We start from the raw sequence: 22,242 nt of genomic DNA on the forward strand, positions 1-22,242 counted from the left end.
GTCATCTTTTACCAGGTTCACTCAGTAAAAAAACATTTGGTTTGTGATGAATGAAGACAGAGGTCATGATCTACCCCAAATCTCATGATATTGGCCGTATGGCCACGTGCAAACCAAAACGCCGTGCCCAGGTAGTTAACAAACACCATCAACGGGCCAGATAGTTAAGTTAAAGAAGAGAAAATATAAAATCACCGTATCAAAAAGCTAAGCGCCTTATCCTCCAGCACCCACCCGAGTGAACGGACAGACAGCCCATGAATAAGCAGGGCAAAAGATATGAGAGAAATATGACAAGACCAAAACCCAAGCCGCTCCGCTTCACGCTGACCAGCCGCCGTTTGCTTCAACTGACTTTCCAAGCAAAACCTCCTTCCGCTCAACCCAGCTCTCCGAACCCCGCGAATCGACGAGGACTGCCACCCGCAATACCACCGCCAAACCTAATTAACCGCTCTGCCACCCATTCTTGTCATTGTCATCATCAATAACATCAACATCATCCATCACCCATCCCATCTCATCCTACCCCAACCCAATTCTTCCCAACCCTATCCCTGTTTGCTCCAATCCTCCTCGACCAGCTTACTCCGCATGCCCATCATTCAACAACATCTCCAGCACGATCTGCCCGCCCGGAATCTCCGGATGGCTCATGCAGATCTTCACCGTGCCCTTCGAGTCCTGCTGCGCAGGAGGCTGCAGGCCCGCCTGGGCACCCGAACCGGTCGGGCCGCGGAAGCCGTAATCGAGACAGCGGACGTCGCGGCCGGCGATGATCTGGCGGAGGCGCCCGTTCTCGGCGTTGCGCACCTCGACGTAGTCGTCGTTGAAGAGCAGCAGGTACTGGCCGAACATGGTGGCGGCCTTGGCTTTGCGCTGCTTGCCCGAGTACTCCATGATGAGGGTGCGACTGATCTCGCCGTGCTTGTCGACGTAGACGGCGCAGTCGCCGTAGGTGAGCAGGAACTCTTGGTCGTTGAGCTTGAACATGCCGAGCGGGTGCGGCTCTTTGATGCGCGACGCGATGTTGGCGATGGCGGGTTGGCCGAGGTCGCGCGGGATCGACTGCGTGACCTTTTTGTCTAGCGTGAGCAGTTCAAAGCCCTTGGACGTCGCCACCGCGATGTAGTTTTGGAAGAGGTTCAGTGAGAAGCAGTCAGTCGGGATGTAGAAGGCGTCGTAGTCCCGGAAGGACTCAGTCGCCCCAGCACCAGCCCGGCGGCTACTGAAGAGGCGGGACCGTTTCTCTGTCGCCTTCTGGAACACCGGCTCGAGCACTTTGAAGGTGTTGTGCATACCCTCCTTGCGCTTGTAGAACAAAAGCATCCGGTCCTTCATACGGGCCGTAGCGAAAAATGCAACGTCCTTGGCAAGACGCTGTGGCGCCCGACGCGGATTGTCGTGTGAGGGCGCGGCGAAGTTGGATACTGGCGCAATCACGTCAAGCGGGTACGATATCAGCGACCGGTCTGCGATCAGGAGACAGACAGAGAACTCCTCCAGGACGGCAATCTGCGTGACCTTGCTGATCTGGACAGACCTCACCCATCCCCGGGCGTTCGAGATTTCGGATATGTAAACGCCATAGTCGGTTCCGATGGCGATGAGCGACTTTCCGAATGACGTGAAAGCACAGGCGCAGTTCACCGTCGCCCGCGAGACCGGCGGCGGGCCCCTCCCTGGCCCATGGGTCTGCTCCATCTCTCGGATCGCTCTGTCCAAAGGTGTACCTCTGATCGACACGCTGGGTTGCCTTCCTAGCAGCGACGCCGAATCGTACGCAAAAGCACAGTCGGAAATAACGCGCAGGCGGAACGGCTCGGCATTCTGGGCATGGAGCGCTCTGGCGTGCCTGGTTTTGGCTTCGATGATGGCCGAACACCAAGTAGCGCGTTCTTGAGCCGACGATGCATAGAGCGTATAAATCTCGTGGCCGAGATGCTTGATCCTAAACGGATAGATAATCTTTCCGTCGTCCGCACCCGCGGATGTGAGCCGGGATACCGTGTTGAGCGACGCTATAGAAGAGCCGGTTGCTGTGTGCTCAAGTCCGGGCCGCTCGCCCCCGTTAGAGGCCACCTTATTGAGTTGTGTTCCTGAGCCAGTTGTGGCCGTAGTCCTTGTCAAAGGGGCTGTCAAGCTCTTCTGTTTTGCAACCGGGTCATCATTCAAACTCTCAAGGAAGAGCAGTGGCATGGGAATCGGCTAGATTCAAAGTCAGTATGATTGAACAATCAATCCGAGTGATGGCGACGTACCTCCTTAGAAACGTCGTATTTCTTATCGCTTCTCCCGTCCTTCGAGGGGACGGCCTTGGATAGGATGAAGTAGTGGTCAAAAAGTAGGGCATGTGTGTCGACCCAGCGGACACCTTTCGAACCCTGCCGCTGGAGGTCGCCCTGCTTGAGCAGTTCTCGTCCGAGGTGATCGAGGTTCAGGACAGATTGGAAGCCGGGCCGCAAGACCAGCATCGATTGCAGCTCGAGCAACTCGACCTTCCTCGTCATCTCGGCCACCTTCTCATCGCACTCGTGTGTTACCTTCTTGATCTCATCCAAAGCCCTCTCTAGGTTGGTCTTCTCCTCGCTCTCCTCCGGCATGTTCTTCTTGACTGTCTCGAGAAGGAGACCATATCTCTGAAGTCTGGTGATGGGCGCCTTCACGAACGTGGTCCATTCCAAACGCTTGGACCGTTTGTGATCGCGGACAACATCGAGGAACTGGCGGAAGAGCAGGTTTCGCGAGGCCTCTTTCCTAACAAGATACGAGGCATACGGGAACGAGGAGCAGTACTCGACGTAGATTGGCCTGGCTTTCCGAATCCACTCTCTGAACAGATCGCTGAACCCGACGATCCAGGGCCCTTGCTCCTGTTGCCGATATTTAAGCTGAGCGAGCAGGTGCTCCTTGTTGATCTGCTGGACAGCATCCACCCTGCCAAATACCGCGTCGAGGAATTTATCCATCCGATTCACCGCAATGATGGGAGGCTGCCAAGCCCGAAGCCAGTCGCGGTACAGCAGCCGGAGCACATCGAGCTGACCCATGTAGTCCTCCTCACCCGTGACGATCTCGTGCAGCACGTTCTGCCGTTCGACCTCCTTCTTGTGCTTCGATTTGATGTCATCTTTGGTGACGCCGTGAAAGGTAGCCCAATCCAAAACCACGACGTCCTCCTCAGACATCATGTTGTCTAGGTTCGCCTTCTTGAGCGTCCTGCCACAGTGGTGCGAGTAGCATCTCACAGGGATGCCGTTGTCGTGCAGCCTGGGCGCGAGACCCTCGTCCTCGTGCAGCTTGGGCGCAAAACACCCGGAGCCGGTGAGCTGCCACAACACACCCGAGAGCTGCCCTGTCCCGAACTTGACCCATTCTTCCTCGGGGATCAAGATACCGGCTGAGAACATGGAGTCGACCACCCTAGCGCTCAGCAGTTCCGCGTCGGCGACGTTCATTGTCGGGACTTTGGCGCAGAAGAGCTTCAGGACACCTTCTTCTATCGTCTTCCTCTTTAGATCCGGTTCACCCTCCGCCATTTCTCGGACCCAGTAGGTAATGCCACTGAGAGCCCATGGCTCTGCGCAACGCTTGATGTCTGCAGCTGTGAGTTTCGAAGGCACAAACTTCTTTCTCCTGCCGGTGGGTAGTGTGATCATGTCGTAAGCGGCCATTGACGACGGTGTCCCTGTTTCATAACCCTCGTATGGTGCCGTCGCCCCCTGCTGGTAAGCTTGTGCTTGCGGCTGCGACATGTGTTTCATCGCTCGCCTGCGCTCCTCGGCAGCGTCTGTTCGGGACCGGGCCGGTGCTTGAATCGGGGGTGTGTTGCTGTGACTCGAGAGCGATATTGACCTCTCGACTTGCTGCTGCTGGCTGACGTTCTGCTCATGGTGGGTCTCAGGGGTATCGGGAGGGTATGGGAGTAGTCTCGAGTCTGCGCTCAGGGAGTGGTTGTGTTGGTGGTTAGACCTGACTGAGGGTTGGGGGGATAGATGAGAGTTGCCGTCTGGGGTTTGGGGAGGGATGGCAGGCAATGGGCGGTTGGAAAGGCCAGGGTGCCAAAACATTTGGTCATAGGGGTAGTCCTCTTTGGATGGGGAATCGCTTCCGCTATGCCGCGAATGGAGAGACACTCGCTCATCGCCGTCATCAAAGCTAAGACGATGAGTTTGAGGCGGGAGGAGGCCGCCAGTGCCACCATAATCGACCGATACATCGGAGAATGGAGGATGCTCGGCGCCTTGGCCCTGGGGCGTCGGCAGCGGACGAGGGCCGTCTTGACTGTGGGCGGTTGTGGGTGGAGAGCCGAGCTCGTTGCCATAATGCAGGTTTCCGGCATACCCACCTCCGTACATAGCAAGGTCCATCGTTCCACCGTAATCGCTGTCTGTGCCTTGCTGCTCCTCTGGCGGCGGGGGAAGTAGAGAGGGGGTTTGAGAGTGCTGTTGGAGTTGCTGCTGAGGCGGTTGCTGGGGCGGTGGCGGCGGCGGCGGCAGTTGCTGCGGTGGTTGCGGTGGCTGCTGGGCTTGCTGCTGAAGCTGCTGCGGTGGCGGAGCGAGTGGCTCCATGTATGCGGGGAAGGTTATCCCTCCGAATCTTCGATCGTCCATATCGTCCTGCATGGCTAGCAGACCGGCTGCACCCTCGGGATCGCTTTCTTCAGAATCCCAAGTATAGGTGGTGTTAGTCGAAGCTGCGGTGTTATTCATGGCGGAAGACGCATTAGAAGGGTACCGGTTCACACCGGTGTCGGAGGTAGTTCTCGATGAGGTCGAGTTGTACCGTTGGGTCTTGCCCAGAATATCATCCAATACGGTGCCGTTGGAGGGCTGGGGACGTTGGCTGTGCGGGGATACCCCCAGATCCGAGACGATGTCCTGGATCAGGTTGTCTTGCGTCACTTGAAAATCATCTTCGCCGCCACCGTTAACTCTCCAGTCTGGCTCCTCTGGCAAATCGTCCATGGGGCGACTAGGAAGCGGCGCATTCGTCGGATGTCTGGAAATTTGGGGAGAGGCTTGCGTGCGGCTCGGAGGGGATGGTATCGGCGATGGCTGCGAACCAGATCGAGACACCCGGTTCGAGAAAGAATTCGGGTCAGGCGAGTAGTTGGGGCCGACGGGAATCTGGGAATGCACAGGATACGGCACATGCGAGCTCGGTGCGGCCGTGACACCATTGCTGGGATATGACGACCCCGAGTACTGTTGGGCACCATAACCTGCGGAGTAAGACGGTTCGTATTGTGGCGCCACGGGGGGTTGCGCTGCGGATGGCGCATATTGCGGACTATGCAATGCTGGCTCGTAGCGTTGAGGAGCCGAAGGGGTCGTTGCCGACGAAGGTTGCGACCCACCATAAGTTGAAGACGAGGGAGCGACGTAGGCCGTGGACACATGGGGGACGGGGGGCGTGTTGTAGTTGCCGTAGCCGTAGTTGTTGTACCCAGCAACGGTGGAATGCCTTTGGGGGAGTGCCGCGTTGGTGTTCGCATATGCTGCCGGATTGTACGCCTGCGGCGTGTAGTTGGTTGGAGGCGCGGCATATGTCGGGCTCGACGGCGTGTGCCTCAAGTTCTGGGCGGGGTGGTATGGCAATGAGGCCGACTGCGAGCGGGCGAAGGCCTGAGGGTTGTATGTGGAATGTGACGGCGGCGGCGGTGGAGCTTGAACATGGTATTGCCGTTGGTAGCTGGCTGCTGCAGCATTCTGTGGGATGTAGCTCGCTCGGTTCCCGGCGGATTGGTGCTCGGCGGTAGGGCTGGTTATGAAGAGTTCCTCGTCGGCCCTCCCTGAGTTTGTCGCCGTATAGAGTTGCTGCGGCGGGGTAGCAGGCTGATCGAAGAAGTTGGCGTCGTCGCCGCTGTTGAAACTCGGGCGTCGCGCGGGATATCCGGCGGGCTCCTGCGGGGGAGGGGCGACGGGATATTGCGCTGGCGGCACATGGCCGTAACGACGCGACTCATCGCTGCGAAATGACATATCGCTCTCGCTGGGGCTGGGGGTGCAAAGAACCGTGCTCTGCAGGGGAAGAAGAGGCGCTTCACGAGGGCTGCGATAGGGCGCGCGGGGTGTAGTTGAAGTTGTCGATCAAGACCGGGACCGTGGGAGTTAGAAGTCGCCGCGCCGGGGATGGGGTCGCGTGGAACCGAGATGGCTCAAAAATCAATCGCCCGCCTCATGCGCAACCCTTCGCCGAGACAATGAACACAATGAACACGTTGTGTGCTTGCTCTAAGGCCTTTCAAGACATGGGGCTGGTTTTCGCCGTTGAGGGTGGAGGCGAGGATGGGTGGTGTGGGTGTTGCTGTTGCAGGGTCGGGGTGGAGCACGAATGGACCCAAGTAACGCCTTGTTTCAGACCCTATGAGGACCTGAAGGATGGATGTCTCTTTGACGGAACTTCTCGGACAAATTTCGTATTTTCAATTTATCAGACACTTGGGCTGCTCGCGAAGGCGCCAAAAGGGCGACGTTATAATTTGAAGCAGATAGCGTCGTCTTGGTAATAATCATCGAGGGTGCTGTTGGTTTTGCTACAATTTCGAGCCTCGATACTCGAGCGGGTGGGAAAGCCCAACCTCAGTGGTGGCGGCCAAGCCACATCTTGGCTGGGGCAAGGCGAACTGGGGGTGCTGGGGACCCGCGCACTAGAGCCACCCTGGCCAAACAGCACGACACAGCAACATGGAGGCAGAAACAGCCAAGGCGCCAACCGAACAGGGCGACCGACAGGGCAGCACAGCAGCATGGTAAGGTAGCACGGCTCAACCACGGGGAGCTTGTCAGTGGGGTCTTGCCTTTTCAAACGGGATGAAACAACAAACAAAAAGAAAGTCGGAGGGTATGATAGATTCCTACTCTTTTCCGAAAGTCGACAGACTGAGACCATTCCATTGTCGAGTCCTCGATGAGAAGGCTTATTCCGTCCTCCGAGACGGCCCGAGCGCTGGTTGTTGGCGACCCGAAATCCTCGGATCAGGCAACCTGCAGCAACTTCCATGTCTGTTGGTTGGTTTTTGTGTAATTTGTACCGTGTATGCACAGTAACAATCCACCGCAACAGATGATGATCGAGGCCGCTCAAGAGCTGCCGCATGGCTTGCCCATCACACGATTTATGTAGGAAGTTTATGACATTGATGTTCGTGCGAAGAGGACAAAAGTCACGACCAGGAAGGAGTCAAAGGAACGCCGGAAAACGGTATCCACGATAGACCAAAGCACAATCTTTATCTATCAGACAAAAACCAATCCTCGGCCCTTGACCTATCATACCCAGCGTCCTGCACAGTAGAATGGAAGCATATCCATCCCAATACCAGGATGGTTTCTTGAGGAGTGGGTCTGGTCGTTCAGATAGATATCCTAGCCGAGGAACATAGAAAATCGTTCGGACGGGTGTTGATAGCTTACACCGCAACCCTGTCAAATGAATGTTATGCAGGCCAGCGAGACATGGCGGTTTCGCGTTCTTTTTTTCTGTTCCTGATGCCATGACGGCATGGGGTTGCGATGACGGCATACCCAGTGCGGGGTCATCGAGCTCGGTGGTCCGGCGAATCTTTCGCTCGTACGAAGTAAGTAGTTCCTGCCCCACCTCCTAACAGCGAGTGGCCCTCGGGACTCCGAGGGTCATAGGGGAAGCTTTATCAGCAGCTCTTCCCAAACATTTCCACTCCGCTCTGCCAAATACCTCGCTCGCCATCTCGACAATTCTTCGTACCAAGTCAACCCGGCTATACCCATTCAAATCCAACTTCAACTCACAAAATACCGCTACAATGGTCAAGGCTGGTAAGTTCAAGGCTTCTTGAATTGCCCCGCCATCCACGGCACCCACCTCCCCGACTCGGGAGAGCTGCGTCTGGGATGGGAGGGGTTGCGAGCTCAATCAGCTTCAACTTGCAACCTTGATGGGCACTTTATCATCACATGGACACGCTAGGCATTGGTACCTTGCATGTATATGCAGCGATGATTGAACACTCGGTCACCAAGTCGAACCGATGCTAACCTGCGCATGTTTAGTCGCTGTCGTCCGCGGTGACTCGAAGGTCACTGGCTCGATCATCTTCGAGCAGGAGTCTGAGTCCTCCCCTACCACTGTCACCTGGGACATCACCGGCCATGACGCCAACGCCAAGCGTGGCATGCACATCCACACCTTTGGCGACAACACCAACGGCTGCACCTCGGCTGGCCCGCATTGTATGTGCCCCTAGCAGTCCTCAAGTTGTTGACTCCTTTGGTGGGGCCTGGACTAATGCTGAGCCTTTACAGTCAACCCCCACGGCAAGACCCACGGCGCCCCGGTTGACGAGAACCGTCACGTTGGTGACCTCGGCAACATCGAGACAGACGCTCAGGGCAACTCGAAGGGCACCGTGACCGACAAGCACATCAAGATCATTGGCCCCGAGAGCGTTATTGGCGTATGTCCTATGTCCTAAGCAAAGTAGCATGCGGAGGATCAAGCACTAACATCAGCCAGCGCACTGTCGTTGTCCACGCTGGCACTGACGACCTCGGTAAGGGGGGCAACGAGGAGTCCCTCAAGACCGGCAACGCCGGCCCCCGCCCTGCTTGCGGTAAGATACCTGTTACCTTTTGTCCATACCGAAAACCGGCTGCTAACCAAGGCTATCAGGTGTCATTGGCATCTCGCAGTAAACGGCTATATAAGCTCTCGTCTGGTAGTCCCAAGGAATAATTTCTAGGAAGAGCTCGAGTGTGCTAAAAAGATAAAAGCATGCGGGAACTTGGCAAAGGCTCATAAGGCCTATGGCATTCCCAAATATCCCGAACCAAACTATTTAGCAAAAAAGAGAACATTACACTTCCCGAATGGAAGTTTTGGACCATCTCGACTCTAATTTCGATGTTCATCCCTCGTTGGGAACCTTGCCACTAATTTGGAGAGTGGATGACGGAATGTGCGGGGTAGCTGTCCTCGACAAGGGATTCCACAGTGCGATAAAGGGGCCATCATCTCGTTGCGTTGATCTGTACTTGTTGATATGGTAATTATGGCACCATTCGTTGTTTGTAAAATATTGACATGTCTTTCTCTGGAACCAAGTGTGTTTTTATCTTTAAGTTAGGTACCTTACCCTCACACGGTGTTTGGGCTTCGTTCTGCGAGCTTCCGGATTGCGGGGCATTGCCGACTCTTGCCGAGTCCTGCTTGAAACTTTATGTCTGTATCAGACTGCGCATCAGGGATCGTCTTGAAATACAAGCCCGTGGCCGTACTTACATAACTACCTACAATTTAATAGATACCATGATCAACGGATCAAAGTCTACCTTATGCTCTGACGCCTGAAATAGGACTGTTGGGCAACCCATCGTGACCTATGGAGACCCGGACCTCATGTGGGGCGAAACTCACAGTGCAGGTTCTGGGCTGATGCCCAGTGGGGACAACCCCTCTGTTAGGTGTCCCTGGACAGTTTCCCCAGGAGTGAAGCTCTTCCCCACAGTCCCCTACGAACCAATCCAAATTCATCTTGAAAGCTGTCAAAAAGGCCAATTGCTCGCCTGAGGTCCCTTTTGAACCCGCACGAGATCAACCCGGGCTTCTGACTCTTTTCAGCAGCTTCACCATCTTCCTACACCCTCCCTTTTGTCACCATCTCCTACATTACTCAGGTAAGAATACCGTTCATATGGTTCTTTCTATCGCGGGCTTGGTTCCGGGAGTGTCTTCACCGAACAACGATGGTACTATGAGCCAAGACCTCGAGAATACTGACCATAGAGGTCGTGGCATGTGATGTGTTGTTTGGAGAGAGAGAATGCTCCGGTTCTGAGTTTTGACTTTGCCCCCTTTTTTTTCACGATACGAAGGCCTTCCTCGTCCTTAGAAGCCACATCTCTTCTACTTACGGAACCAAGACAACGGCGGTGTGGAGTTGAGCTAACCGACTGTGACAGAGGCGGTCTCCGGACGCTGCACATCTCTTTCCCATTTTCGACCACCACCGATTACCACCATGTCATCATTCATTGCCAATGTCAAGTCGGTGCTCAGCGGAGACACCCTCGTGCTCACTAGACCCAACAACCCTGCGGCCGAACGGACACTCTCGCTTGCTTATGTCTCCGCCCCTCGCCTGAGCAAGGACGGCGATGAGCCGTATGCTTTTCAGTCACGCGAGTTCTTGAGGGCCCTAGCCGTTGGGAAACCAGTCAAGTTCAGCGTTTCGTGTAAGTGATACTCCCATCAGGCTTGCTTGCTCTCGATACTCCGCGATGCACAGTACAAACTCATGAATGTTTGCTGTTTCACCTCGACAGCTAATGCTTACCCACGCTCCAGACACCATCCCCAACTCTGGTCGGGAATACGGAACTGCCTCGCTCCAGGATGGCACTGAGCTTCCAGAGGCAGCAGTCAGTGCTGGCTGGCTCAAGGTCAGAGAAGATGCTGGACGAAAAGAGGAGTCCGAGGACGTTATCGCCAAGATCGATAACCTGCGGAGTCTCGAGACAGCAGCAAAGGATGAATCCAAGGGGCTGCATGCTGGTTCCGGCGGTTTTATCGAGGTCCAGAACGACCTGGGCGGCCCCGAGTTCATGAACAAATGGAAAGGCAAGACAGTAGACGGCATCGTCGAGCGTGTCATTAGCGGTGACAGGCTTCTTGTCCGCTTGCTCCTTGAAGAGAAGAAGCACTGGCAGGTCATGACACTCATGGCTGGTATCCGTACCCCCTCGACCGAGCGTGTCAACCAGTCGAACGGGCAGACACAGCCCGCAGAGGAATTTGGTAATGAGGCCCGCAACTTTGTCGAGCAACGCCTTCTCCAACGCCCGGTCCAGATCAAGATCGTGGGCGCTAGCCCTCAGGGTCAGCTCGTTGGCGCCGTTATCCACCCTCGCGGAAATATTGCCGAGTTCCTTCTAAAGGAGGGTCTCGCTCGGTGCAATGACTTCCACTCCACCATGCTCGGCGCCGACATGGCTTCCCTCCGTGCTGCCGAGAAGGATGCTCAAGGTGCCCGCCGTCGTCTACACAAGGGCTTTGTCGCCAAGACTACCGACAGCAAGGAGCACGATGCGACCGTCACCAAAATCATTGGCGCCGATACTATTATCGTCAGGAACAAGGCCGGTGCCGAGAAGAGGCTCAGCTTGAGCAGTGTCCGCGGGCCCCGTGCCGGAGAGTCCTCTGAGGCGCCCTTCAGGGACGAGGCGAAGGAGTTCCTGCGGAAGAAGCTTATTGGAAAACACGTCCGCATTTCAGTCGATGGCACCAAGCCCGCCAGCGACGACTTCGAGGCCCGCGAGGTCGCTACCATTACCCAGAATGGTAAAAACATCGGGTTGCAGCTCGTCCAGGAAGGCTACTGCTCCGTAATCAGGCACCGGAAGGACGACACCGATCGGGCGTCTAACTACGACGAGCTGCTGGCAGCTCAAGAGACGGCTAAGGAGGAGAAGAAGGGGATGTGGTCTGGCAAAGCACCCAAAGTCAGGCAATACGTCGACATGTCAGAGAGCGTCCAGAAGGCAAAGATTCAGCTTTCTACCCTCTCCAGGCAGCGCAAGGTCGCCGGTATCGTCGATTTCTGCAAATCTGGGTCTCGCTTCACAATCCTGGTGCCCCGTGAGGGTGCTAAGCTCACACTAGTCCTCGCTGGTGTTCGTGCTCCTCGCTCCGGCCGGAACCCCCAGGATAAGGGCGAGCCGTTTGGGCAGGAGGCTTTGGACCTGGCCAACAAGCGCTGCAATCAGAGGGATTGCGAGATTGACGTCCACGACATCGACAAGGTCGGCGGCTTCATTGGTGACCTATTTGTGAACCGGGAAAGCTTCGCCAAGATTCTTGTCGAAGAGGGCCTGGCTTCTGTTCACAAGTACTCGGCTGAGAAGTCGGGTAATGCCCCCGAGCTTCTGGCCGCGCAAGACCGTGCAAAGGAGGCGAGAAAGGGGCTATGGCAGGATTGGGACCCGTCGCAAGACGCCGAAGAGGAAGCGGAGGCCGCAGCTGGCGAACCCGCGGCAGATGCCTCGGTCACTATTGAGAAGAAGCCAGAGGATTACCGGAACGTTATCATCACAAACATTGACGCGAACGGCCGGATCAAGGTTCAGGAGATCGGGAAGGGCACAGACGCGTTGGAGTCCTTGATGGACCAATTCCGGCAGTTCCACATCAACCCCACGAACAGTGCCACCATCAAGGACGCCCCGAAGGCTGGTGACTACGTAGCCGCCCAGTTTACAGAGGACGGCGAGTGGTACAGGGCGCGCATCCGCTCCAACGACCGCGCCGCCAAGGTGGCCGAGGTCGTGTACATCGACTACGGCAACTCGGAGAAGCAGCCGTGGTCGAAGCTCCGGCCGCTCAGTCAGGCCCAGTTCACGGTCCAGAAGCTGAAGCCGCAGGCCGTTGACACCCAGCTGTCGTTCGCGCAGCTCCCGGCATCCCCCGACTACCTCGGTGATGCCATCAACTACCTCTACGAGCTCACCGAGGGCAAGCAGCTGGTGGCCTGCTTCGACTACGTCGACAACAAGGAGGGCGTGACCTACGTCACCCTGTACAACCGCAAGCCCGAGGGCGCTAGCACCGAGTCGATCAACCGCCAGGTCGTCCTGGACGGCCACGCCCTGGTCGCACGGAAGTTGAAGGCGTGGGAGCGCAGCAAGGTCTTTGAGCCCGTGCTCAAGAGCCTGCGGGAGGCCGAGGCCGAGGCCAAGGAGGGGCGTCGGGGTATCTGGGAGTACGGCGATATCACCGAGGACTAAATGACAGGGCGTTCGTGGCCAAGGGGAGTATATCTCGCATCGTAAAAAGCGCGTTCGGGGGGTTCGGAAACCGGAATCGGAAAACGGCGGGCTGGCTCGGCTGCACATTAACTGGTTATCTACACTACATACACATCCCGTGGTCGGGGATGGTTTGAGTACACTGGCAGAATAAAAAGCACCGGTTTGCGGTCTGGGTCTCATGACCTCTTCTCCCATCAGCTTTATCAAGCACGCGCAGCTTCTGATACGTAATGCGTGACAAAGAGACGTTCTCCGCGGCGCGGAGTCGCTGGTGGCACTGGGTGGGCACGCCTTCTCCCGGCTATTTGGGGGTTGGTGGACCCGGCCCCATTGCCCAATCATGCCGTGGGATGCCGCACGCTTCGCCGTAGAAGGCTGGTTGGCGCGCTCGGCTGAGTAAGAGGCTGGAGGATGGGTTTTTGAGACCCGGGATCGGCGGAGTGTTCGGAGGGGATCGGACAGTGCGGGGGGTTTTAAGTGGTGTGGTTGTCTTGGGGGAGGACCAGGCTTTGACTCGTACGGTGTCAAGGCGTCACGATGGCGGGACCTTCCCTGCCTAGGATACACTTGAGATCAGGGCTGGCTTTGTTTCTTCGGAGTTCGGCCGGTCGACAATTGGACGAAATGCCAAGGGACATCCCTTGAACCAACCGTTTCAGGGTGTAAAAAAAGTGTTGGGGCCCGCTGCCGGCGGCGGGAATGGGCGGCGAGGATGGAGGGGCAAAGTCGAGGGAACAAAATGGGCAAATGGGGGGGGGGGGAACCTATGACGAGCCTGCCCCACGTCTCAGGGAAGGCGAGATATTATCCGCCAGTCCCCAAACATCCCACTCTTCCAACAACCTACAATAACAAACTTGCAACCTCGAAAATTTCCCTTTGGTCGTTGCCCTTTTGATACCTATCGCCAAAGCTTCCTCCTTTTTTATACCCCATTGCTTTGATTCACATTGCCCATCATGTCCAACTCTCTCGAGCAGCTCAAGGCCACTGGCACTGTAAGTTCAGTTACAGTTACCCCACCAAGCCCCTCGTTGGGGAGAAAGCTCTTGATTCCCAAGGCACTATCGGCGGGGCGACATGGCGGTTTCCGCCCGGAATTGCGGGTTGTTTGGTTTACGTTGCGAGAATACTTTGCTGACTGTGCTGCCTGACCATAGGTTGTCGTCAGTGACTCTGGTACGTTCATCCCTTGGACTAGCCCGTGGTTGAAAACCCCTCGCTAACCCAACACGTTTAGGCGACTTTGTCTGTTAGTGACCCCCAACCCGGCGCCACCGCGCTCTTCTGAGCCTTTTTTTTTATCGACGACAGTATACTCACAATCTCCCAGCCATCGGCAAGTACAAGCCGCAAGATGCCACCACCAACCCGTCCCTGATCCTTGCCGCGACGAAGAAGCCCGAGTACGCCGCGCTCCTGGACGCTGCGGTTGCCCAGGCCAAGTCTGAGGGTGGCTCCGTCACCGAGCAGGTCGACTCTGCTCTTGACAACCTCCTCGTCCAGTTCGGCAAGAAGATCCTCGAGATCATCCCCGGCAAGGTCTCCACCGAGGTCGATGCCGCTTTCTCTTTCAGCACAAAGGCCTCGGTCGACAAGGCGCTCCACATCATCAAGGTATGATTCCTATTTCCAATTGACGGCATTGGATATTTGCTGACATTCTGAACAGCTCTACGAGAAGGAGGGCATCAGCAAGGACCGTGTCCTGATCAAGATCGCCTCGACATGGGAGGGTATCAAGGCCGCCGAGATCCTGCAGCGGGACCACGGCATCAACTGCAACCTCACGCTCATGTTCTCGCTTCCCCAGGCTATTGCCGCCGCTGAGGCCGGTGCCTTCCTTATCTCTCCCTTCGTCGGCCGTATCCTCGACTGGTTCAAGGCGGCCAACAAGAAGGAGTACGCCAAGGAGGAGGACCCGGGTGTCGCCAGCGTCAAGAGCATCTTCAACTACTACAAGAAATACGGCTACAAGACCATCGTCATGGGCGCCTCTTTCCGCAACACCGGCGAGATCACTGAGCTCGCTGGCTGCGACTACCTGACCATCTCCGTAAGTTCAGCTTATTTTAAACTTGTTTAAACTTGTCAGACTTTCTTGTGCTAATTTCCGTCAACAGCCCAACCTGCTCGAGGAGCTCATGAACTCCAGCGAGGCCGTCCCCAAGAAGCTCGACGCCTCGGCCGCTAGCTCGCTCGACATCGAGAAGAAGACGTACATCAACGAGGAGGCCAACTTCCGCTTCGACTTCAACGAGGACCAGATGGCCACCGAGAAGCTCCGTGAGGGCATCAGCAAGTTCGCGGCCGACGCCGTCACCCTCAAGGGCATCATCAAGGCCAAGCTGCAGTAAACGGTCACTGGGAGGAGGAGAATAGGGTAATGGACGTTATGACGACTCTAGACTGAGCCGGACTTCTTGCGGCGCGCACCAACAAAAAATGGGTTATCGTTAGCAAAAACGACGTACTGCTTTGACTGGGTTACGGAGCATGCGAGCAAGCCAGCACTGCTATACAGGATGCAAATAAATCAAGTTTGCCAATCAATCTCAATGGCCTGCCTTGCGTTTTCGAGACTGCTAATTTAATTCTTAAAGAATATTATCATTATTCACTGCCAATGCTTTGATACATGCAAACTTGTGCCATCAAGGCGAACCGCCAAACTCATCCCAAACGCCATGCCTCAGAGACAACGCTGCCCCGATGAAAAGTATGCAACCCAACTGTTGGAAAGCTCATCATATGCAAGACACCGGCTTCCCATCCAAAACGAAGGCTGCCCACCCCCTCCCGCCGGCAGCCCAATGCCACCCAAGAAACAGTTCGGCCGACCGCATGCTGTGTAACCACCACCGCCCTACCCCACTCAATCCCAAGTCTCCCAAGTCCCACCATATCAGCCAACCGGCCAGTCAGTCAGCGGGCTGCAGATGCCGTCCACCGAGCGAATACTTTGTACTGCTTGCCACTTGACCATCCCGGCAGACTAAACTAGATCGGACTGAACTAGTTCAGACCAACACCAGTTCGGACCAAGCCAGTTCAGACGAGACCAGTTCAGACCAGACCCCTGACTACCCCTGACCAAAACATCACTCCACAACCCGCTGACTCCCCCCCTCCACCTCTTCCACCCCCTCAACCGCCTGGACCACCACGCCAGGATCCGCACAATTCACCTGCTCAATGCGGTGCCTTATGGCGCCCCGTCCCGCCGGATCCCCCACCGCCTCGATAACTAGCGCTGTGAGCTGCTTGCCGTGGCCGCAGCCCGAATCGAGGCCGTAGGCGTAACGGTGGCCTTTTTGTTTCTTCTTCTTCTTGTGTTTGTTTTTGTTTTTGGTTTTCGTTTGGGTGTCGGTGTCGCTGTTATCGTGGCTGGATGGGGGTGGGGAGTAGGGGGAAATGTCGGCTTCGGGGTCGGTTTGTAGGCCGGCTTTGGCGTCGTGGCCGTAGATGGCGAGGGTGGTGTGTGGGGAGTGGGGGGGGAGGCGGTTTTGGTAGCGGTTCCTGGAAAGGGGGTGTTAGGTTGGGTTGATTTGCTTAGGTTAGGGTTGGGGTTTGAGGAAGGGTAGGCTTACCAGGCGTGGCTCCAGGGTTCGCCGCCGTGGGTGTCGATGGGGACGGCGACGGCGTCCGGGGCGAGAGTGAGGTCGTCTATTGCTGTTGTTATGGGGTCGGTTTGGTCTTCGTCGTGGTCGGCGGGGGGTTCTAGCTGGCTTTCACTGTGGTGTTTTCCCTTCTTTCCTCCTTTGCCCTTGCGAGGGTACTTTAGACTCCGCATGTTCATCACGGCCCACGGGTCCTGCTTCTCCAAATGTACACCAGGGACTAGGCCGCCGTGGACAACCGCCAGGGTGCTGGCGTTCCATGGAGGAGAGGCCGCGTCGGGGAGGTGCCCGATGCGGAGGATGATGGGGAGGGACCTGAGCCAGGCGAGCTGGGCGCGGGTGAGGGACTCGGCGACGCGGTGGGCGTGGTTCTGCCTCCGGGTCTCCATTCCAACTTCGCCATCTGCCTTCTCAGCTTCGCTAGCAAGGTCTGACTTAAACTCGTCGTTGGCCGACCAGCGGCGGAGCTCCCTGGCGGCTGCCAGCACCCTGTCTTCCTGGTTGCCCCTCACGGCGCTCGCCCCGACGGCCATGGCTAGCTTGACGACACCCTTGCTGTCGGGCCCCTTCGTGACCATGTCGCCGGCAAGAACGAGGTGGTCGCCATGCTTGTGGTCGAAGCCTATCTTCTCAAGAAGGGCCTTGAGAGCGGCGGGCTGGCCGTGCACGTCACCGACGACAACCAGTCTCTTTCCATTGATTCTCTCCACTCCGAGTGATGGGGGCGTATAAGACGGAATGTGCTCTTGCGGAAGGTCCTTAACAAGAAGTGGCGGGTCGTCTTTGAAGGGTGGGTGTTTGTTGGTTCCGTATTCCATCGTGTTAGTCTCGAGTTTATTTGCTTTGGCCAGCTCAACCAATTCGAGGATCAACTCGGCCGTTGATGCACCAGCATGGTGGGGCGCCACAGCTGACGACGTCATCTGGGGTTCGCCTGCATTGCCGCCAAACGGACGAAAGCCGGTGAGCTGTGGCAGTAGGGCCGGCAAGTGGGATGCGAAGAAGCATAGTGACAGTAATGTGAGCCCTCCTAATAGTAGGAAGAGCGGTGATCGATTCGGGCCCCGGCGATGACCCGGGCGATGGCCAGGAAGAAGCTGTACAATTGATTGCGCAGCCATCGGGGTGTGGTTACCTAGGTACCTTAGTTGAATACCTAAGGTACCGACCACTCAGGTGTGGGTGGGAACGGAGCTCTAGCCGAGGCGTTGTGTAACAAGCAATTCCTTATGCGCGTCCTTGTTACTGCGTGGGTGGTTTGTTGGATTCATGAAGAACGCAATCACTCAGATGTTGGTGTAGATGTGATTGTCGAAAAAAGGTTCGGCAATTTCCAGGCAGGAGCGTTCGTTGGTTTTGACAATGAAAGAATTGGACCGAAGGCGCGGCGAGTGCTCGGGCTCACACCTAATGCCTACTAGGTACACTCGACAGCAGGGTGCCTTGGGGTGAGTGAGTCGGTGGCTTTTGCCTAGCGATACTTCGTGCAAATCCAATCCGTGTCAAGTCAACTTAGTGCATGTGACCAGCAACTTGCATCACAGCGGTTGAGCGAGTGTACGACCCAATCTACGAATAGAACGCAACGACAAGGGCATTCATTTTAGAGGATCCTTCGTGATGGGCAATTGCATCACTCGCTCGGGCCACTGGCAGACCGTAGCGCCCACTCGTGATACATTCTTGGCGCGATTTAGCTTCTTTTCATGCAGTTTGAGGCACGGACAGGGAAAAGATCGCTTCAAAAGAGAACTTCTCCGTATGGAATAAGGAAACGGCTCTCATTCCCATCACACCTAGTCGGTGGCTTTAAACCCAGTTTTGTACACTCACTAGAAAATGTCTAGGTATCATTGACCCTCGGTTCCTCCATCACTAACGCCTAGATCTTTGACGCCCGCTCCATCAACGTTTGCTTCCGCGACGAACCACTCTGGTGGCTTATCAGAATGATCATTCCCTATGTTTGTTCCGGATTAGTTGTGTCTTCGAGAAGATGGCCAAGTCTTCAACCCACATCGCTTCATCCTCGCGACTCTAGTGGAAATTAGCGCTCTCGCAGGGGTCCAAGTCATCTCGATTGGTTGTCCCGGCTGCGGCTTCTTAAACTTCACCTCGATGACGTTAAGTGGTGGTCGCTCGGCCTCGCCCGCCGCTTTCCGTGCTTCTACAGCGGCCTTCCACGCAGACGTCGTGTAAGCAACAAACTCTCGTCGGCCCACCGCAGAACAGTTGAGATTCTCAAGCTCGAGCCGGTCGTCGAAGACACCCTTGGCGACAATCCTCCCGAGGTAATTCCAAAAAGGAAGCGGAAGGTTCCAGTCGTATTGAACGCCGATGGATCGGAAAACATGCGTCTGTCGGGAATACGTGATTCTAGAGTGCCTAGTTAGCCTCGCAGTTCGTATTCTTCCCAATGTGCCATAGTCTATGAGATGACTTGCTCAATTACAACATGGGTAACGCCATCCAATTCAAAATTATTGAAGCGCTCTTCTGTTAAGGCGCGGACCTCTGGAACCGGGGTATCGATAGCTTCACCCTGTGTGATGGTGCTGAGGGACGGATCGACCTCGATGTGGGGGGCGGCAACCGGTGTTATAGGAATGCTGAACGGATCCATTATGGTCTACTCTGGAGTCTCCGCTACATTGCCCGATGTCTGGCTTCGTCGCAACTCGTCGTCCAAATTGAAGAAGAGGTTTGGGAGGAGCGCAATGACAGACGGTTGCTCAGGCAGGGCGAAATGTCACGTGGGCGACAGGCACAAGCGCCGGACAGCTTCGTTTTGATTGGTCTAGGAACCGCGTTCGAGGTGCAGCTTCTACAGTGCAAGCGCCAGATTTTGTGAGCTACCACCCTAGTTCGCGCCTTCTGTGACCGATGTCAACGGCCGCCGGTTTCTGGGCTGCCCGGGATATTCGGGTCGATTGGCCAGCAGCCCTCTTAAATCCAAACACGGCCGCCGAACCTAGTGCCACCGTCGGTCGTTGCCAGGCCATAGCTGCACGATCCGGCGCTTATTGCGTTTGCGACGACCTCCTCCCCGTCCTTGTGAGGCTGAGCTGACCTCGAAAGGGAAAAAAAAGGTTCCAACAGATGATCTGAACGGGAAACATGGGGATCAAAAAGGCGCCGAGGAAGTGTGTTCTAATTTGCATATATACACCAACTGAGACTGCGTTAAGAACGGATTCTTGGAAAAAGCTATTCTCGTTTTCGTCCCGTCACCTGGTAGCTTTCGAAATCCCACACTCTCTCTTTCCCTTCTACCGACTTCTTCACGCCTAGTCCCGCTAATTCTCCTTATTACCTATCTCACCATTAACACTCTCCACCAAGTTTTGGGGTCTCTTCCATTCACTCGCATCCTCGCTCCCGGCCTGTTCATCCCCCCAGTCGTCCTCTTCACGAGGCATTCCAAGTTCTACGACTTATACCAGGCGGTACGTATCCCCCTAGGAACATGAACCCACCCTGATCATGTAACATATGGCATAAACCCGAAAGCTCCCCCCATAACTAACAACCTATTTTGGAGCCTCAGGCCATCGAGCCCCAGTAACAGACTATGTGCAATCACATTCAATACCACTACGCGGAGTGCGGGCATTGGTGGTCTGATGGCTGGGATCAATGCCCCGAGAGGACCCCCGAGGGGGCGAATGCCCAATGTGTGCGTAACACGTGGGGCATTAGACGCGAAAGACGGAGCAGGCCGGGCTATTGCGAACGTTGCTACTACCCTTCTCCGTCGGACTCGGGTCAGGACTCGGACTGATCAAGGTTGGATCGATTTTGTCATAGCTTGGGATCTGGGATTATGTTGTACTTGTGAATAGAGTTGTCCGGAAGTGCCAGTGTCAACACCGAGGGTGTTCCGGTCCACAATGCACTCTTTTTGGTCCAGCGTTCTGACCGGAGTCGACCACAACTGGCTGAAACTGGATTATGGTCCTCGACTCTGACTGGTGCGGGTTGAGCAGAAGCTCGGGGAGATCGAGGTCACCGAGGTATGTAGATACATAATAAGAGGGTTAAAGCGATTGAGGAGGAATGGGAGATAAACCAGTACTGGACTGTTTTCCAGATTCTCCATCAGACCAATCCTATGCCTGTGCAGCCATGGTCCATGGTTATGCCTCGTGAGACGCCTCGTTCGCTGCGTCACAGATCTATAATTCCATTGGCTAATGAGAGATGCGGTTGGGTACCTAGGTATTTCTGGTAGGTTATTTAAGGTAAGGCAAGAGGCGGGGTCGTAAGGCTGCAATTAACACATAAATAATAAATAAACATATTCTGCAATAAAAATCCTGTCTATCCGTCTGCCAGTTTTCGTCTTTTCGTTCTGCTTGCTGTCCTCCTGACTGAGGTGCCTCGAGTGACAGCAGACGGGGCCGCTTCGATGGTGCTTGGCGATGCTCGATTGGCTGAATTCCGGTGAAGGCCTGGAGAGAAGCGGAACATCTCTGTTCAACTCCGACCGCAACTGATTGAAGAGCTGATCCTCACGGAACCTAGGTTTTTGGATTGGCGAGTTCTCAAATCTCTATACTTTCCGGATTCGTCCCTCCCCCTGCTTTCTCCTCGTATTCCTCTCACGCAGGAGACGCTCTAATACTTCTGTTCGTGACAGACGACCACTCCTCTCCATCAAAACCTCGCTCTTGTTTCTTCGATAGGCCACATACGCTGGGGGAGGGGAGGGGAGGGAGAGGTTGAAACCGTTGATGCCCGACGTCAAGATTCCAGAACCCCTTTTCGTAAAGGCTTTCTTACACCCATGATGATGCTCAACATCGCATAGCGTTCCATGCTCGTTCTGACGCGACGTATCTCAACCCATCATGGATCCGTTAACCATCGCGACCGGTGTCCTCGGTCTTCTTGGGACAGTCACGACGGTGGTCAGGTTCCTCGACACGGTCAAATCCACCATCCGAGACGCTCCTAAGACGATCTCCTGGGCCCTCGCTGAAGTCAACGACATACACTCGGTTATTACGAGGTTACATGCCCTTTTTGCACGCATTGATTCGATCCCCAAAGATTCCCGGGCTTTGGTAGCAGTTCAGGACGCAGCTGTCACCGTGTCTGCGCTGGTTACGTCGTTCGACGAGCTTATTGACACCCTCAAGCCGCTTGGGTTGACGAATTCATCGTTGACGAGCCCATTATTGACGAACTCATCTTTAACCAACTTACCGTTGGTGAACTCATCGCTGACGAGCTCATCGCTGACAAACTCATCCTTAACGAACCCATTTCTGACGAACTCTCTTTGACAAACTCATCTTTGACCAACTCATCGTTGACCAGCTCATCGTTGGCGAACTCGTCGTTGACGAACCCATTTTTGACGAACTCTTTGACCAACTCATCGTTGGCAAGCTCATCGCTGACGAGTTCATCGCTGATGGATTCATCGCTGATGAGGACCTGGGATAAGGTTAGGTGGGCCCAGGCGCAGGATGATGTCGTAAAGGTCATCCAGAGGATCCAAGTTTGCAAGAGTTCTCTTATTCTAATGCTGAACATCTTTCAATGGTAAGTTCTCATGGTTCGCATATATATAGCGGGATGAACATATTCTGAACCCCCCCCCCCCCCCAGCCATTCTGATATCGTGGCCATGCAATCTGGCTTGGACCTTGAGAATAAACTCAGCAAAGTTCTCGAAAGCAACATAAACATTCAGAACCATCTAGAACGAATGGAGCGTATTTTCGAGGCGAAGCGGGGTGTCTTGTTCCCTGACTCTCAAAGACCTTCAACCGTTGCGGCATCCCATCCTATCGTTAATACGTTGGAATCCACACAAGACGCCGGCTGCA

General features: G+C 55.5%; 7 protein-coding genes across 7 annotated transcripts; 3 read left to right on the forward strand and 4 right to left on the reverse strand.

Annotated features, from left to right (window-relative positions):
- Positions 1-585: 585 nt before the first annotated feature.
- On the reverse strand, positions 586-5,984 carry F5144DRAFT_492576 (CNH domain-containing protein; the record flags this gene model as incomplete). Its single annotated transcript, XM_066785923.1, has 2 exons — positions 586-2,208; positions 2,262-5,984. The coding sequence occupies 2 exons, from the start codon at positions 5,982-5,984 to the stop codon at positions 586-588; spliced, it is 5,346 nt and encodes a 1,781-aa protein (XP_066641883.1).
- Positions 5,985-7,657: 1,673 nt separating this feature from the next.
- F5144DRAFT_310496 (Cu/Zn superoxide dismutase) lies at positions 7,658-8,869 on the forward strand. The gene is made up of 5 exons (XM_066783968.1): positions 7,658-7,799; positions 8,034-8,213; positions 8,286-8,437; positions 8,497-8,593; positions 8,653-8,869. Exons 1-5 carry the CDS (start codon positions 7,787-7,789, stop codon positions 8,673-8,675), a joined length of 465 nt encoding a protein of 154 aa, XP_066641884.1. The 5' UTR covers positions 7,658-7,786; the 3' UTR covers positions 8,676-8,869.
- Positions 8,870-10,000: 1,131 nt separating this feature from the next.
- Positions 10,001-12,761, forward strand: F5144DRAFT_491997 (uncharacterized protein; the record flags this gene model as incomplete). Its single annotated transcript, XM_066785893.1, has 2 exons — positions 10,001-10,214; positions 10,327-12,761. The coding sequence occupies 2 exons, from the start codon at positions 10,001-10,003 to the stop codon at positions 12,759-12,761; spliced, it is 2,649 nt and encodes an 882-aa protein (XP_066641885.1).
- Positions 12,762-13,537: 776 nt separating this feature from the next.
- F5144DRAFT_310705 (uncharacterized protein) lies at positions 13,538-15,320 on the forward strand. Its single transcript, XM_066783970.1, has 5 exons — positions 13,538-13,783; positions 13,946-13,964; positions 14,119-14,402; positions 14,458-14,841; positions 14,909-15,320. Exons 1-5 carry the CDS (start codon positions 13,745-13,747, stop codon positions 15,140-15,142), a joined length of 960 nt encoding a protein of 319 aa, XP_066641886.1. The 5' UTR covers positions 13,538-13,744; the 3' UTR covers positions 15,143-15,320.
- A 506-nt stretch (positions 15,321-15,826) lies between these two features.
- Positions 15,827-17,953, reverse strand: F5144DRAFT_310678 (Metallo-dependent phosphatase-like protein). The gene is made up of 2 exons (XM_066783969.1): positions 16,376-17,953; positions 15,827-16,304 (listed from the first exon to the last, which is right to left on the reverse strand). Exons 1-2 carry the CDS (start codon positions 17,524-17,526, stop codon positions 15,887-15,889), a joined length of 1,569 nt encoding a protein of 522 aa, XP_066641887.1. The 5' UTR covers positions 17,527-17,953; the 3' UTR covers positions 15,827-15,886.
- A 428-nt stretch (positions 17,954-18,381) lies between these two features.
- On the reverse strand, positions 18,382-19,028 carry F5144DRAFT_549791 (uncharacterized protein; the record flags this gene model as incomplete). Its single annotated transcript, XM_066787602.1, has 2 exons — positions 18,382-18,762; positions 18,858-19,028. The coding sequence occupies 2 exons, from the start codon at positions 19,026-19,028 to the stop codon at positions 18,382-18,384; spliced, it is 552 nt and encodes a 183-aa protein (XP_066641888.1).
- A 2,451-nt stretch (positions 19,029-21,479) lies between these two features.
- Positions 21,480-21,946, reverse strand: F5144DRAFT_604661 (uncharacterized protein; the record flags this gene model as incomplete). The annotated part of the gene is made up of 2 exons (XM_066791360.1): positions 21,480-21,645; positions 21,699-21,946. 2 exons carry the CDS (start codon positions 21,944-21,946, stop codon positions 21,480-21,482), a joined length of 414 nt encoding a protein of 137 aa, XP_066641889.1.
- Positions 21,947-22,242: the final 296 nt, after the last annotated feature.

This window comes from Chaetomium tenue, assembly GCF_020726465.1.
Source record: "Chaetomium tenue strain MPI-SDFR-AT-0079 chromosome Unknown F5144scaffold_5, whole genome shotgun sequence".
Classification (NCBI taxonomy): Eukaryota; Fungi; Ascomycota; class Sordariomycetes; order Sordariales; family Chaetomiaceae; genus Chaetomium; species Chaetomium tenue.